Below are 17,405 nucleotides of genomic sequence, written 5' to 3' on the forward strand. Positions count from 1 at the left end.
TATTCTGGTTTGTCTTGCTGGTGAAAATTGCTGGGGTGAGAGAACAATGCCATACAACAGCTGGCCACACCTTCTTTGCATACATGGAGCCCAAACCCTACAGAGGGAATATGCATCAAAGCCTGCTCTCCACCTTGTGTGCACTTCTAGTCAGAATCCAGTAGCCTTTGCTCTCCTCTGGATGCAGAAGGGAGAGAGCCTTTGAATCTGTCAGTGATGTGTGGGGGAAATTACATTTTTAGAGAGAGTCAGCAAAGAGCAGGACAACAAAAAGGTCAAAAGCCAGACTGAAATCAGCTGAGGAATTTATTCCTACATTTAATGTGGTCTGCTTTGTATGGGATTTCTAAGAGAGCAGAACACCGATTTTGCATTACACTAAAAGTGTTGGGCCTTATTTATTTCTTTTGTTTATTGTCTCAATAACCTGGGATGTATAAGGCTTACATGTGAGAGTAGAATATGATTTTGAATATGTGGTCAATAATAGAAATGCTCTTGGTGGCAGAAGAAAACACAATGTGAAACTATAGTTGGTGATCATGGATTGATATTATTTCTAAATGGATATTTGAATAATCACATGCATTTTACACTAGATATGTGTAGATGGGGGTTGTCTATGTCCAAGGAATTAAGAAATAAAAAATATTCCATGTTACATTTAAGGAAGCTGACCATTTCAAAATTGTTTATAAAACTACTTTAAAATGTTAGTTCAGGTGATCATACTGGCTTCATTGCACATGATGTGTGACATTGACAAATGAATTTTTCTCACCATATGTTTAATTAAACGGCATATATCATCCTATCAGGTCCTGGGACTCAGCTTTAGTCCATCCATTTTAGTATTTTTTTGTTTAGTATTTATGGTAGAATCAAATTCCTGGATATTAAAAATAAATACAACAATCATAGAGTGTACTATATTTTTTCATAGCCTCTTTTTGGTAAAAATTGTCACTAGATTAATGAACAAAGGATTATATTCTGGTACAGTTTATAAAGTTAATTTTAGTGCTTGCGGATGATGCTGAATTTGAGACCACTCAAGGCTACGGTCCTCTATTCACTGAACAGATGTAGTGCAGATAATGGCAATAGCAAATTTCCCTACTACAGTCCTGCCGATGGGCTTCCATCCTCTTCTGTAGGAACCACCTCTCTGAGTGAGAGGAGAGTTAAATCTCCATGCTCATTTAATCTTTTTCCTGTCTCCCGAGACTAACAATGAGAGTGACAATTGATGCAATACTGCTTTTTGTGAGGTGGACTCCTTTCTGAACTGACACTGCCCACTCATTTGTGATAAGAAAGTGGGGGGCTTAGTTCTGGGGATTTGAAATTTTGTTACTTTCTATCATTTTAACAATAAAAACAAAACAAAAAAACAGCTTTTGGATGTGTACTTTTGCATGCCACCTCAGTGTGACCACAACTTTGAATATGGTTTTACCCTCAGCTATGCTGCTTTTAACTTTCACTTTTTATTAACACAGCTAATGTGAAAGCAAAGTGTTTCATGTTGCCAATTTAACTTCTTTAATGAAAAGTGAAAGTTATAAGTTGGTGCAGCCGTGGGTGAAGTTCTAATGTCATCAATGGGAAAAATAGGTTTAAAATTGAAACTGTTGGCACAGCAGTGGCTCTCAATAGTGTAGCACCTACAGTGTGACTCTTACCTTTAATGAAAAAGATGAATTTGAAACATTAAAGTCTCCCAATATAGATTTTGAAAAAAAAGTGAAGCTATAAGTGCCTAGCGCTAGACTGTGATGGAAGTGCTTGCTGAAAGCAGAAGACAATCACATGCTAGCCCTGAGAGCTTTTAAAGCACAAGTCCTTTAAGCTTAAGGCTCCAAAGTGATTCTGAATCTAGTGGTATATCTTACATTTTTGTAAATGACATAAAATGTAAAATGTAGTGCAGCACTGATTTTACAAATTATGTGGATAAATTGTAACAACCTAATGAACTGTGAGCAAAGGGATTATAATTCTGATCATAATATTATGCATAATTATTCATATTCTGTCTGTCTTGAAAAAATGGTTACAGGAGGAGGATATATTCAACTAAAATATAAACATAAAACTTGTAAACTTTGTTCATTAAAAAAATGCAAACGTTGTCTAACTGCAAGAAAGAACTCTATGGCAGCAGTTCTCAAACTTTAGCAATCTGAGGACCCCATTTTGATTTAAAATTTTTCGCAGACCCACAAGCCGGCTTTTAATTTTCTCTGGGGGTGCTTAACCCCAGGCCCCATTCTCACACTACCCCCTTCCTCCACCTCCCTGCACCTGGTTCACTCCTGCCCTTTCTCTTCCTCACCTCTGCTCTCCCCTGAGCATGCCCCATCCCTGCTCCTCCCTCCCAGCGCCTCCTGCACGCTGTTGAACAGCTGTTTGCAGAGTAAAGGAGGCACTGTGGGGAAGAGGAGGAGTTGATCAGCGGAGCCAGCAGCCCTGGACGTGATTCGTGGGCCCCCCTGGAACCAGACATGACTCACAGACCCCCCTGGAACCAGACATGATTTGCGGACACCTGGAGCAGGACATGACTTGGGGTCCGTGGACCCCAGTTTGAGAACTGCTGCTCCATGGGATGCATATCTCCTGCCTTAAAATGCAGCAACTATCTTCATTCTGTTTAATAATACTTCGCTATATTAGGAAGAAAAGCTGAATTTTTAGAAAGCTCCTTTGTCAAAGGAGTTTGACAAAATGTGCTTTGAAACCCCCTCTTAATTATTTATTTTGAATACATACATTAAACTTAACATTAGTGAACCACATTTTCAAAGCTTATTATGTATATTAAAGCTCCAAGTGCTTTTCAGATAAGTAAGATACAAGGCCCCTACTCCAAGGAACTTACAGGCTACCCAAACAAAATAGCATCCTGCCCAGCCTAGGAAAATAGGTCATGTTTAAAAACATGTTACCTAAGTAATTAATGAACGTGTTCTTAAATTCTAAGAGGTAGGGTTAACAACTTTAAAAACATGTTAGCTGGTCATGGTCAACCCTCAAAAGGAATCTTAGGAGGAAGCCTAGGGTTTAAAAATGTGCTAGTTAAAATATGTTAGATCACGTTTAAAATATATCAGCTATTTTCCTAGTCTAGACAGGGCCACAGAGTTGAATGTTGGGGGAAGGGTTCCAAAAGGAACTGAAGTGACTGAGTGATGGTGAACAGGTGCCTGAAAAAAGTTTCATGATTTAAAGTTTATATTTTTAATATCCACTTTACTTAAAGCTTCCATGCTTTGAGGTTGTGAAAGAAGTTTGTGTTTGAAGGACAGAGAGAGTGGAGATGTGGCAGACTGAAATTGGAGGAGGGGTCCAAGTAAAAAGAGTGACCTGGAAGAAGTCCTGGAGACCAGAATAAGAGAGCACAAAGGGGGTTGTTAGTCAGGTAACTTGAGTGGAGGTAGAGTGAAGAAGGCAAGAAGGGAGCAAAAAGGGACTAGAGAAGAGTGGTAAGTAGGAGTTAAAGAGCTGAGCAGGAGCAAAGTTGTACAGGATCTGAGAAGCAGGGACAAGAAGCTTACAGTTGAAATGGAGTGTGAAGAGAAGCCAGTGATGTTTTTAAAAGTAGCGTTATCAAATCACCCCAGTTAGCTGTGACACATTTCGGGCAGCTTATATGCTTTTTAGTCTCAATTTCATCAGCATTTGAAGAAACCTTTCATAAAAATCTCAGATTTTAAAATGAAGGCTTTCTACTAGACTGGTCAGGAGAATAGAGAATCTGTCTTACAAGAGGAGATTAAAAGAACTTGTCTTGTTTAGCCTAGTAAAGCCTAGACTGAGAGGTGATGGGATATGGTTGCTCTCTACAAATACATTAGGCAGGTAAACACCAGGCAGGGAGAAGAGCTATTTAAGCTAAAGGACAGTGTTGGCACAAAATGAATGTATATAAGCTGGGCATGAGTAAATTTAGGCTGGAAATTGGGCAAAGCTTTCTAACCATCAGAGGAGTGAGGTCCTGGAACAGCCTTCTAGTAGGAGTACTTTTGGTGGGGGAAATCTAACTAGTTTTAAGATAGAGCTTTTCTTCAATGATCTATTCTTCTGTCACCTCCCTATTAGACTTCTGCAACATGCTGCATATAGGGCTACCTTTGAAAGTCAATGGGAAGGTTCTTCTAGTGTTGAGCATCATGGCATTTTCTTTGTAGTCTAAATTATATCAAACATATTACATTAGCCTCCTAGTTGCTTCAGCGTCCAATCCAAGTGTTGGGTTTATTCTGTTATGACACACATAAGACTTACCTAAGAGACCACCTCTCACCCTATAAGCCATTGTGACAGTTGAGATCCCTCTATTTCTGCATCTTTATACCATGCTCTTCATTATGTTTTCTGAGGGTCTTTGAAATCAATTGAGTCGCCTCTCCTTGGAGTACTTAGCTTTGCACACTCTGGATAGTCCTTAAATCAGGAACCTGCTCTTACTAAAGGTCAAAACAGTAGAACTTGCATTGGATGACCCTCAGAGACCAGACACAGCTGTTTACTTGGGCTTTAGCTTAAGGTGGGTTAACTACAAGGTGATTTCATCTTTTGTTGTTACACTGAAAACGGTCATTTATTAGGAGGCTTGAGGAGCTTGATACATTTATGAATAGGATTACTTGACAAGGGTACCTGTAGTAGCAAGGGATTGAACTCGAAGGCCCAGAAGCTCCCTTCCAGTCCAATACAAGTATGTTCTTTTGATAATGTAATTGTTGTTTTATCATTTTTTATTTCCCCTGATGCATTTCAAACTGTGCTGAGACTTTTGTTTATACAGTGCCAATCCCTTAGCAGTTGCAAGCTGACCCAGTAACCAGTGCAAAATAGGAGTTCACTTTAAACGTTCTGTTAAAAAGTCAAATTCTTAACAAGAAGGGTAGATAAAAGTTACTGAATTTGACCCATGCATTAAAGCAAGAAAGGCCACTACTGATTGCAGCAGTGAGCCATATAACATGAAGTCTGAATTCTAGTTATTCTAAAGGCAGTCAGGCTGCTTTTTTTCTGTTTTGAAATAAAGACTTAATAATGGGTTAGTAGCGGAACCATAAATCCACTGATTTATTCTAAATATGGTATCAACTTCACCTTTAACTATAAGTTTACTTATTTAATGCCACCCATTCTTCACCGCTGAAGAAATTCTCTTATTTAGTTTTGTGTGGGAGTTGGCTGGCTGCTTTCATTCTCAGACCATTTTTATTATTTGTTCTGGCTCTTTGCAGAGAATAGCTCCGTTGCTTTAAGAATCTCTTTCAGATTATCTTGAACTTTCATCTCCTGGCCTGGTTTTGTTTGATCAGGTGAGGAAAAAAATTTTTTTACGCCTTAAAACATAAGACCATAGCTGTTATCTGTAGCAATTCTTCAAATGTTGAGCCTTATGGGTATTCACTGTGGGGGTGCTGTGATGATTGTTGCTCAAGGGAAATATCACCTACTGGTCAGGGATTGGGCCCTTCAGCATATAGATAGGAGTTGGTAGGGAAGCCGAGGCCCTCCCGCTCCACCGGGCTCTGGCTCAGGGCCCGTGAGGGCTACCAAAGGGTCTGACACCTTAAGGCTTCCCTCCCTAGTTAGTTACAGTTGTAATGAATTAGCAGGGATTGGGGTACCCTTCCACCTCGAAGAGTCACATCTCACATCAAAGTGTGACATCTGACATTCTTTCCATCCCCACACCAAAAACTATTTTGTTCCCTCAAAGGGGGCAGAAAATTTATTCTTACACCTGGACCCACTCTGGTGGTGCCAGTGGTCACAGAGTGGAAGAGATTACATGAACCAAAATCTACCCCTTTGAATAAAGATGCCAAGAGATTGGATCTCTTCGTCAGAAAAAACTTTACCTCAGCTAGCCTACTATTCCATATTGCAAAATTCCAGGCACTTATGTTGAAGTACTACTTTGTTAACTATAACAAGCTTTCTGCGTTAGTTAGTAAATTATCAAAGGAATGAAATCACCAGTTCCAGGCTATCCTTTACAAAGGGAAATTAGAACAGGAGTAGTTGTGACACCTTAGAGACTAACAAATTTATTTCAGCATAAGCTTTTGTGGGTTTTTTTTCCTCCTGCTGATGATAGCTCATCTCAATTGATTGACCTCTTACAGTTGGCATGGCTACTTCCACATTTTCATGTTCTCTGTATGTCTAAATATCTTCTTTCCGTGTGTTCCATTTTATGCATCCAGAGAAGTGAGCTGTAGCCTACGAAAGCTTATGCTGAAATAAATTTGTTAGTGTCTAAGGTGCCACAAGTACTCCTGTTCCCTTTTTGCGGATACAGACTAACACGTCTACTACTCTGAAACCTGTCATAAGGGAAATTAGTAGCCAGGTCATCCCTTCAAGCAAAGCCTGATGCAGCAGACACTGCATCTTGCTCCATGGAGACCTTGGTGGTCATGAGACGGGCAGTCATTGGGGTTTCCCAGGGAAGTCTGGGCAATAGTAGAGGTTTCTCTTTGAAGATAATAACCTTTTCATTTCACCCTCCATTCCTTGGAAATATATACCCTGGTGCTTCTTTGAAAAGTCTCTAAGGCACTGCAGCAGAGTTATTGGCCAGCCCCTCAGCCATTTTACCATCACAAACCCTGTGAACCTGAGAAAGTGCCACAAGGTACAGGGTGGCAGATACACTGACCCACCACCATCCCTAGAGCCCTGCACAGATACAAAAAAGTGGATCTGCATCCAATCCACATCCACCAGGATCAACCCGCGATCCGAGCTGCGATCAGCTAGCCATCTTTTCCCTGTATACATATCCTCAGCAGCAAACTGTCCACAACGGCTAGCGATGAGAGAGGGAGGGGCTGTGGTGGAGACTCTGGTGCTGCCTGAGGGGCCCAAGCTGCTGGACAGGAAGTGGTGCAGCAAGCAGGTGCTGGACAGCCCCGACTCCAGCCTGCCACTCAGCTGCTGGCTGCCGGCCCTGAGTGTGCTGCGCCTCCCCCCAGGCACCGCCAGTGGTGAGTAGAGCTCTGCGCAGTTCTGGCTGCATCCAGTCCACTACCCGCAAAAATGATGCGCAGATATCAGCATCCGCATCCATGGATATGAAACGGATATCCATGGATTTGCAAGGCTCTAACCATTCCCTCCCTAGACCAAGCCATCCACAAAGACAGCATTTTGATGGGATGACTCCTTCATTCACCCCTGTTAGTGGTTGCCTGGTCCATTTCTTTCTGAGGTGGCAACATTTTGGACAAATGGGTCTTGGACATCATATCAACTGCCTATTTACAGATGAGCTCCTATCTATCCCTTCCCCCAAAGTCACTTCCCCATACCTTTTCAGGGACCTTTCTCCCAAGATAATTTTCAAACAGGAGACAGATTCTCTGATGCAACTGGGGTAATAGAGCCAGTACCTCCTCAACACAAGGGGAAAGGAGAGCTTTTACTGCAAATAGTTCTTAGTTCCTGAAAAGCCCGAGGGGCTGGAGATCCATCTTAGATCTCAGGTAGTTGAATGTCTTCATCTGCCACTCAAGATTCAGGTAATTACCTTAACCACTATAATCCTCTCCCTGAATGTCGTCGACGGTTTGTGGCGCTTGATTTGAAACACATTTGTTTTCATGTAGATATCCCAGCATACAAGGAATTCCTGTGTTTTACAATGGGCTCAATACAATGTTCTCCCCTTGGGCCTTTCTACAACTCCAAAGGTCATGGCTGTGGTAGCAGCACATCTGTGCTGTCACAGCTACCATATATTTCTATACCTGGACAACTGGCTTTTCAAGGGTTGATCATATTGAGAAGTGCAAGTAGCACTCACTGTCCTATTTGCCCTTCGCCACTCCCAGGATCTTCAAGTAAACCCAGGAAAGTCCAATTCAAACCTACGATGACTATGGAATTTTTAGGAGCAGTCCTGGACCCGGGGCGGCCAGGGCCTAATTACCACAGGACAGATTCCTAGCAGTAAAGGACCTCAGTATCCAAATTCAACTTTGTTCTCAAACAACAGTCTAGGCCTGCTTAGTCCTCCCTAAGCAACACAGGATCATGAGCATATGTGAGACACCCCCACTCACCAGACTTCATCTGTGCAGCCCCTAGTCCCTGGCTGAGAAATGTCTGTGCCCTGAACAGGGTCTTCTTTTCTGACAAGAGTCTCACTTCCTCCCAGCATCTCTTACCTGCTGGGAAAAGACTGACAATGTTTGTGTGGGGGTTCCTTTTACTCCCACCCCATCCACAAGAATGCTTGTCACAGACATGTCTCCTCTTGTCTGGGGAAAGCGCTTGGATGACCATGCGTCTCAAGGTTCCTGGACTCCACAACACATCAATCTCTGTGACTTTGTATAGAGCATGCAAGGAAATCCTACCTTTTAATCTGATTCACTCATGTCCAAATCAGGTCAGACAATATGACCATCGTATGTTATATAAACAAGTAGGGGGAAGCAAGGTGCACACCACTCTCCATTCAGCAGTTTAGCTATGGAACTGGTGCATCTAATATCAGATCACCGTCTCTGCAATATACCTACCAAGACAATGAATTTCGTAGCAGTTGGCATTTGCATGAGGACCACAAATGGATGCTCATTTCATCTGTGGCCCAACAGTTATTTCTTCATTGGGTATTCCCAAATTGGGCCCCTTCCCCCCTTGCAGGCAAACAAGAAATTCCCTGCTTACTGATCTTGTAATGCACCGGGGCACAGTTCCAGAGGATATGGCTTCCTAGTGCAATGGTCAGACTCACTGATGTAGGCCTTTCCTCCCATCCCCCTCCTACCACGTGTCTCCATGAAAATCAAAGTGGACAAGGTGACAGTAATCTTAATAGCTCCTTGATGGCCAAGATGGTTCTAGTTAATGATGGCTCTCCAGGTGGCCTCCCAGCCATGCATTCACTTACAGAAACCTCAAAACCTAACTGTCACTGAAAGGGGCAGGGTCAACCACCCCAACACAGCATCTGAGAGCCTGGCTTTTGGATAGACAAGGAACTTCTAGAGAAATTCTGCTCAAATGAGGTCCAAACTGTCTTCCTCAGTACCAGTTCTTCATATTACACATGGAGATACTGAGTCACAAATGGGTTAAATGAGTTGTAGTAGGTAATAAAGCAAGGCCTGTTCAGCTAAGCCATTGAGTATGTGCTTAAGTCCATCCCTTTTCTGCAAAGCATAGATTTACACCCTACTGAATGACAAATAAATATATGTTTAAATTCTTTGCTGAGTAGGAATGGATTTAAGTAAGTTCTTAGTTGCTTTACTGCATCGGTTCACAGATCTCTCAGATCTGAAAATAGAACCCAGATCTCCTTATTCCCATCCTTCTACTTTAACAATTGATTAGATTGATTTACCTGTCGTGAGCTTTTGCATTTGCCTGATCACTGTAGTTTCAAGTCCCCTTCTGTATGTCATCTTAAAGTTTTATCTTGTCTGGTTTAACTTTGTAGTCATTAGAGATTTATATGCTTCTCATTACCTGTTCTCCAGAAACTCTCTAGCTAAGCCGTCCTTAACTATGCCAGAAGCCACAAAATCACTGCTAGGTGCTATTGGAAAATGAAGCTAGCATGTGTGATGACAGTGTCAGACAAATCTTGAAAAAGCTTTTCTTCCAGTTTGTTCCTTTTTTTTTGTTTTTTTTTTGTATTTTTTTTTTTTGCATCATAGTTTTAATCTACATGCAGTACCAGTTGGAAAAATAATCCCAGTTAAAAAACAGTACAGTAAGTTCAGAATGAGTTTTCCCTTACCTGCCAAAATTCAGTGTTGTAACTGTGTTTGTCCCAGGACATTAGAGAATATCTGCTATAAGATAGTCAGAACCCATACAGATATGTCTGCCATGCTAGGAGCTGGCCTCTTCCCATTCCTAATTTGTGCTTTCCATTTGCTTTTTCTTCATGGACTTTTAACTTCCTACATTTTTAACGAGAGCACAGTATAAGATGTTTCACACACAAAAAGCAGCATCTATGTGATTGCAAATTATTCACTCTTTCTTTTCCGAAGCCTCAGATCCTTCTCCAAGTTGGAAAGGTGGAGGAAAGAAAAAGGATAGAACTACTGTTCCATTAGTATTTGTGTAAATGACATAACAGGAAACTTAATATGCAAAGAAATATACAAATAATAAATAATTACGCCTTTCATGTGTCAAACAAGAATTATTGTTCATATGGGAACCACAGGTTTTTTAACTATGACTAGATATGGTTTTGATACATAACTATCTGAATTTTAGCCAATCATATAATAAATTGAGAAACTACAGTCATACACTTCTAATCTGCTGCTAAATTTGTTTTGTTTTGTTTGAGTGATAACTGAATTCCATTAATCTGATTTCAGGAATTTCTCATTACTCTTGACCTTTAATACATATTTAGTGTCTGCATATTGGTTTAAATTTGTGACGTAATTGTCGTAAAATATTCAGGCAATAATTAGTTATTAGTATTTACGTACAAATATATAAATACCTATAGAGAGATACTCTAAGGATCACACATATATATAATCATATAGCTTTATTCTTTCTGCATCCGAAAGCTACTTATTTCTATTTCTGAAGGGAAAATATTTTGTATGGATTGCTTTTAGGAGGGTCTCACTGGTAGTTCGTAGAATGACAATTAATAGTAAGGAGTCATGTCTTGGCTGAGCATTAAATATGTGTTTTTATGCTGTAAACACAGTATGCTTCTACAGAATGCTCACATTTTTAATTGTGCTCGTTTGATGGTAGCTGAGACTAAGACTTTCTAATAGATGTATTAATTCTGTATCTATACCAGTTTTAACCTTAGAATATGTTTCTGTTAATGAAATATTTGAGTATAATTATTTGATTGTGAAGGATTTTAAATCAAATGATATAAGATAATGTAAAATATTTGAATGATGCTTCTATCAGGTGTTTTTCTTTTCTGAGTTAGGACATAATTGTTTCATAGAAAATGCATGTGTATGTATTAAATAGCCAGAATCTAAACTTCTCTTGAAACTTGAGAATTGGTAATAACAGAGGTAGATTGGGTTTTTTCTTTAAACTTACAGTGTAGATTTTATTTACAACTGAATATTTAACAGTGTATTGGGTGAGGCCTACAGGCTTGAAATAGCACTTCTATGACTTTAAGCATCCCGTCTTTGACACCTTGTATCCTGTTCCCTTTTCTTTGCTATTTTTTAACTTACTGCAACAGATGAGGGGTTCTTAAACCATCTGTTAACCTTTTTTTCCCATTTTTTTTAAACATGTAGAGTCGCTCAAGGCAAGAAGACCCAGAGCAAGCTAGGCTGAAACAAAAAGCAAAGGAGGTAAGCAGAGCTAGAGATCATTACACTAGACATTTCAAGGCTTGAACATATTAATTTTTTATGCCTTGCTACTTGTATATCGTTAATAAAAATCTGACTAAAACTTTTAGGATGTATTTGTTGCTTTGCCTTTGATCTTAATGTTTGCAAACTAATACATTAATACATGTGAAGCCTAAGGAGATTTTATAAGAGAATATTTCCATACATTACATTTTCATTTCCATTTTAGGTAGCTGTAGCTTTTGTTGGGTTGTTGATGATGACAGCGGCATTAGATTTTGGTGGAAAATGTATGCTTTTGTCTTTCTGTAAAATGTCACTTCCTGGAAATGTGTTACTTTAGTTACTAGTTTTTGGTTTTGTAACAATTAATGTTTTTAAACTTGATGTTTTATTCAGTCGTCATTCTTAGTTCCTGTAGTCTAAAAATCATCAAATAACTGCATTTGAAGTTTTGATATTATAGTTGAAGGTCCAATTCTGTGAGGTGCTGAGCATGCTTTATTCACACTGAATTAAGAAGCCTGCCTCTTGCTTACTTAAAAGGATCAAGTCATAACTTTGTTTAGAAAGATATAAAATATCTATGTTATATGCCATTGTTATTTAAAAAAACAATATCAGCAGGATACCCAGAAAACCCGATCCCTGTTAGCTGAAGTTAAATTCCATTAATTGAATTAATGACATCCATTGGGAGATAATATATACAGAGATATTTGTTTGACAAATATTTTACCTATTTCTCTGTTTTATATTTGCTCTGTGTGGTCAGTGTTTTATAATTCTCATAGCTATACAGATTTCATGTATATACAGTGAGAAGCAAAAAAGCTGCTCTTTTTTGAAGTACATAGATGAAATATATATAAATTTCTTCCATGATGTGAATTACTGTGAATAGATGTGAAATATGTAATGAAGAAGAAATGTCAAAAAGAGTTAATTTAAACTTTTTGCCATGGGTAGCTGCTTTTCTTGACTAAAGATTTTGAAAATATTTTGAAAATTTTAGTAATCAACTGCTTTCCTGGAAAAGCCCTGGAATTGTCATACCAGCAACCGACAAAGATACTAAGGCACAGATACAAAAAGAAAGTCAGTTTTGAAAATATATAAAAATAATTGAAGTTAATGAAATGTAGCAAAACTGGCTGTTAAGATTACCACAAAAGCTAATCTACTGTTGAAAGCGAGAATGAGGCACTGTTCAGACATTTGTAGTTTATACTGCCTGCAAAGCTAAGCTAGTTTGTAGATTTAATTATTTTTTATTATTTTGTTGTTGTAAGTAAACTATCCTAGAAATATTTGCCATTTGTTGGCAGTATGGTGCCATAGTCTCTCATTGAGTGCTCTTCTTATTAGCTAATTGGTAGGCAGGGGAAGGAAAAATGATGGTCTCTTTTAGTAAAAATGCATGTTTTAGCAAGTAATCAGACTGAAATAAGATGAATTCTTTTTTGCTGTGCTGAAAGACTTACTGTCTAGTAGATTTGGTTGCTTTTGCTCTGAGCAACTGCAATGAGCATCTCTTCTTCTTACTGTGAGAAATTCAAAGTAATTTTGATATACATTGCATTTCTTGATCCACTAGGGGGAGTGATGCTGTACAGACTTGTGAATAGAAGAAAATGTGTAAAAATAATAATCTTGCTTTATTATTGAGTTAGCAAGTATTTTGGTGGTAATCTATTTAGTAATGCTGAGATCAAACTGCTGTGTGACTATAAAGTAGTAATTGTTCCTGAATATGGTAACTTGTTGGAATGAACAAATGTAGAATGAATACCGGGTTTTCTGTTTCAAAATGCTGCACCCTGTTCTTTTGTACAATAGCCCTGCCTTGTTTCCCACCCTTCTAATGAAAGTGCATAATTTGCTGGCTCCCTGCCTCTGTCTGAAGTTGAATTTCATTCTACATATTTAAAACCGTATGACTATAAGATAAGACTCATTTTTCAGTGATTGTTTTTTTTCTGAGTTTACTGAGCGTCTTTTCACCTTCAAATATTTAAATATATTTAATATATATTTAAAATATATTTTGCAATGAATGTCCCCAAAATGGGTGGAGAGTACAAAAGGTAAGTAGGAGTGACGTGTTTTAGTTGAGCTTTTTTTTACATATAGTTTAGTTGGATCAGTTACTGAATGGATACTGACACTGTCAGTTGCATTGGTACTACTGAGACAAAATGACTGACTTTGTAATACAGAAGATGATATATTAGCCAGATGGTAGTTGGGGCATTATATTATCTGAAGTTAAAGATCTTGAATTAACTTTTCAAAAAAAATCTCAGTTTTATAACTTCTCTGCTACTTTTAAATGTGCAGATAATCTATATTCAAGAGGAGATTTGGGTCTCCCTCCAGATTTTGTGAACTGATGAAGGTGATATTAAAGGGAGCTTTATGAAGATTAGCTGAATTGAAATCAATATAAATGACTTGAATGTTGGATTTTGAAGACACTTGTTGCACATTTGCCCTTCTGGCTGGTGGTTAGACACTATTATTTAGTCAGATATGCTGAGAACCCCCAAATCTCCTATTTTATGCACAGCACTTTGGAGCTTAGTCTTATTTTCTGGATAGTATTGCCGTTTGTGAAGCATCATTGATGTTTTATGCTTGTAAGTCATAAATTTGCTCTTCTTTTGATAAAGATTTGAGAATTTTACCATTATCTGGAAGGCTTTACAGGCGCTATAAATCTATAATGTTTCAGGGCTGTTGATATACCTGTATTTGAAGGGTGACACCAGCGTATTCATTTTATTACCCACCCAAACATTTTTACATTATCTCTTCATCCTCATTTGTAAGGTGATCAGGACTGTGCTTTGGATCCATCTCAGGTAAACTCAGAGTCAAAGTGGATGGAGACTTTAGAAGCAAAGAGAAGTCCAAGGTGTGGGCACTAGAAATAAAGACAGTGATGTGCAGAGAATGGGACCAATGGGGGAGATGAGAGGGAAGTATGTAAGAGGAGAAAGGTGACATCTGAAAGGAGTGGCTTAGCAATGGTTTATGGGGAAGACAAATCTAAAGGATGAAATACCTAGTTTTAGAGTTTAGAAGAAAGATATCAAAATATAGGAAAAATTATAATAGTAAGAGATAAGGGAAAGAAAAAATAAATAAAGCAACGGGTACTCTTTTATGCTCAGGACCTCTGGACAGTCACATCTTCTTTAAACCAAATTAGCCCAAACCAGTTTTAAATTTCGTTAAAAAAACTTATTAAACATCATAACTAACCTCATTGTACATAGCCCTACCATAAACTCTGTCCGTGACAGTGGGGGCTTTCTCTATACATAGACTTGCACTGTTTTAGTCATACTGATGCAAACTCCTGTGTGGTCACTCTTATTTTTGTTTGAGTCATCTATTAAGGTTTAGTTTAAGCCTGTTCCAAATTGATTTAAGCTAAATCAAAATAAGTGTTCAAGCAGGGGTTTACACTTGTTTAATTTTTAATTAAAATTCATGCCTTCATTAAACTGGTGCAACTCTCCTTGTTGACAAGGACAAGACAGTGACCACTAAGTGTATTTTAATGTTAAAACTATTTAACAAAGTGATGCAACATTATCTTTAAGCTAGTTTATTTCAAGAAAAATGCTCCTCTTCACTTGTATTCTGAGCAACATGAGTATTTAAACCTAGGCTACGTTCTGGAATAAGAAAGATCCAGTGTGATTGTCAGTTGAACCTGTGCAAGGAATAGCAATATTTGTGGACAACATTTACTTTTTATTACATTGTTAAACCTTTCAAAAGCAAATTTTAAAAAATATGATGGCAATTGTTCAGTCAGTTGAAAGAATGGAAAGTCAACTACAAATATGTATTAGAGAAATGAGTTCTCTAACGTTCATAAAAAGGGTTCATTAAATAGGACATAAAACAGACTATATAAGTAGTAGCAAGATTAGGAATAATTGAGTCAACACTTAGTAATTAATAATATAAATGGTTTCAAAGAAAGACAGAGGAGGTGAGATCCTGAGCATCCTTTCTGTTATGGATAACTTGCTATATATTCGGTGTCCATTAACTGAAATTCTTATTTAGGCTGAAAGTGAAGTAGCTGAATTTGTTCATCCCAATACATTAAGTAGGTTAAAATATTTGTATCATCTCTAATGAAGGACATTACATAGTAATAAAAACTTAAAGTAGATACTATGAACACAGGATAGTAGGGCATGCATCCAGGGCCCAGATCAGTTTAAATAACCCCTACGTAGAATTTGGTCTCAGATGCACTGTACACCATGAGTGTGAAATCTTGGCCCCATGGAAGTCAGTGGCAAAACTCCCATTGATTTCAGTGGGGACAGAATTTCACTTTGAGTGCACTCCAGGGATATTATCTTTATCTGTGCCAACAGCCCACCTTTTTAATATTTGCACAGTAGTAACAACACATCTGAAACGAGAAAGCTCTTCCAGGGCGTTAACTGAGGATGGGGCAATGGAAATTGAGCTACATGGGCCATTTGCCCTGCACCCCCAGGATCAGTGCTGATCCCTCAGTTTGCCCCATAACTTAAGCACACCCTTTCCCATAACTCTAGCCATATGGGTGCTCTGGGTTTATAGTTCACCTCTTGAAGGGCTTATGACAAGCACACACAGATAGACTTTGCACAGCAGTTTAAAATAAATTACTCTTTACTTAACATAAGGATAAACAGACCTAGAGAGTTGAAAGAATGGAAAGTCAACTGCAAAACACAATTTCCTTGCCTCAGTTTCTTCACCACTCGGTCATTCTTTGTGCATAGGCTAGAGTCCTCTAGAGAATCCAGGATCTTTCTTCTCCGCAGCAAAGAGTCCTGTGGCACCTTATAGACTAACAGACATTTTGGAGCATGAGCTTTCGTGGGTGAATACCCACTTCATCAGATGCATGTAGTGGAAATTTCCAGGGACAGGTATATATATGCAGGCAAGCTAGAGATAATCAGGGAGGATGAGGCCCTGTTCTAGCAGTTGAGGTGTGAAAACCAAGGGAGGAGAAACTGGTTCTGTAATTGGCAAGCCATTCACAGTCTTTGTTTAATCCTGAGCTGATAGTGTCAAATTTGCAGATGAACTGAAGCTCAGCAGTTTCTCTTTGAAGTCTGGTCCTGAAGTTTTTTTGCTGCAGGATGGCCACCTTAAGGTCTGCTATAGTGTGGCCAGGGAGGCTGAAGTGTTCTCCTACAGGTTTTTGTATATTGCCATTCCTAATATCTGATTTGTGTCCATTTATCCTTTTCCGTAGCGACTGTCCAGTTTGGCCGATGTACATAGCAGAGGGGCATTGCTGGCATATGATGGCGTATATTACATTGGTGGACGTGCAGGTGAATGAACCGGTGATGGTGTGGCTGATCTGGTTAGGTCCTGTGATGGTATCGCTGGTGTAGATATGTGGGCAGAGTTGGCATCGAGGTTTGTTGCATGGATTGGTTCCTGAGCTAGAGTTACCATGATGCGGTGTGCAGTTACTGGTGAGAATATGTTTCAGGTTGGCAGGTAGCCTGTGGGCGAGGACTGGCCTGCCACCCAAGGCCTGTGAAAGTGTGGGTTCATTGTCCAGGATGGGTTGTAGGTCCCTGATGATGCGTTGGAGAGGTTTTAGCTGGGGACTGTATGTGATGGCCAGTGGAGTCCTGTTGGTTTCTTTCTTGGGTTTGTCTTGCAGTAGGAGGCTTCTGGGTACACGTCTGGCTCTGTTGATCTGTTTCCTTATTTCCTCATGCGGGTATTGTAGTTTTGAGAATGCTTGGTGGAGATTTTGTAGGTGTTGGTCTCTGTCTGAGGGGTTAGAGCAGATGCGGTTGTACCTCAGTGCTTCGCTGTAGACAATGGATCGTGTGATGTGGCCGGGATGGAAGCTGGAGGACTTTCTCACTGAAGGACTGTCTGGATATGTGGACTCTCTACTCAGACCCTGTGCCACCAGCACTCCCAGCTATCTCCGTGACACCACTGATTTCCTGAGGAAACTACAATGCATTGGTGACTTTCCAGAAAACACCATCC

General features: G+C 39.3%; 1 protein-coding gene across 2 annotated transcripts in view; it reads left to right on the forward strand.

Moving 5' to 3' along the window:
• The window catches only part of LOC127034208 (transcription initiation factor TFIID subunit 4-like), a 208,924-nt gene that overhangs the window by 94,599 nt on the left and 96,920 nt on the right, over window positions 1–17,405 (forward strand). For both annotated transcript variants that reach the window (XM_050922813.1, XM_050922814.1), the window contains exon 13: window positions 11,298–11,354. In XM_050922813.1, coding sequence (XP_050778770.1) covers window positions 11,298–11,354 — 57 coding nt within the window. The remainder of the gene's footprint in view (window positions 1–11,297; window positions 11,355–17,405) is intronic.

This window comes from Gopherus flavomarginatus, chromosome 14, assembly GCF_025201925.1.
Source record: "Gopherus flavomarginatus isolate rGopFla2 chromosome 14, rGopFla2.mat.asm, whole genome shotgun sequence".
NCBI classification, from domain to species: Eukaryota; Metazoa; Chordata; order Testudines; family Testudinidae; genus Gopherus; species Gopherus flavomarginatus.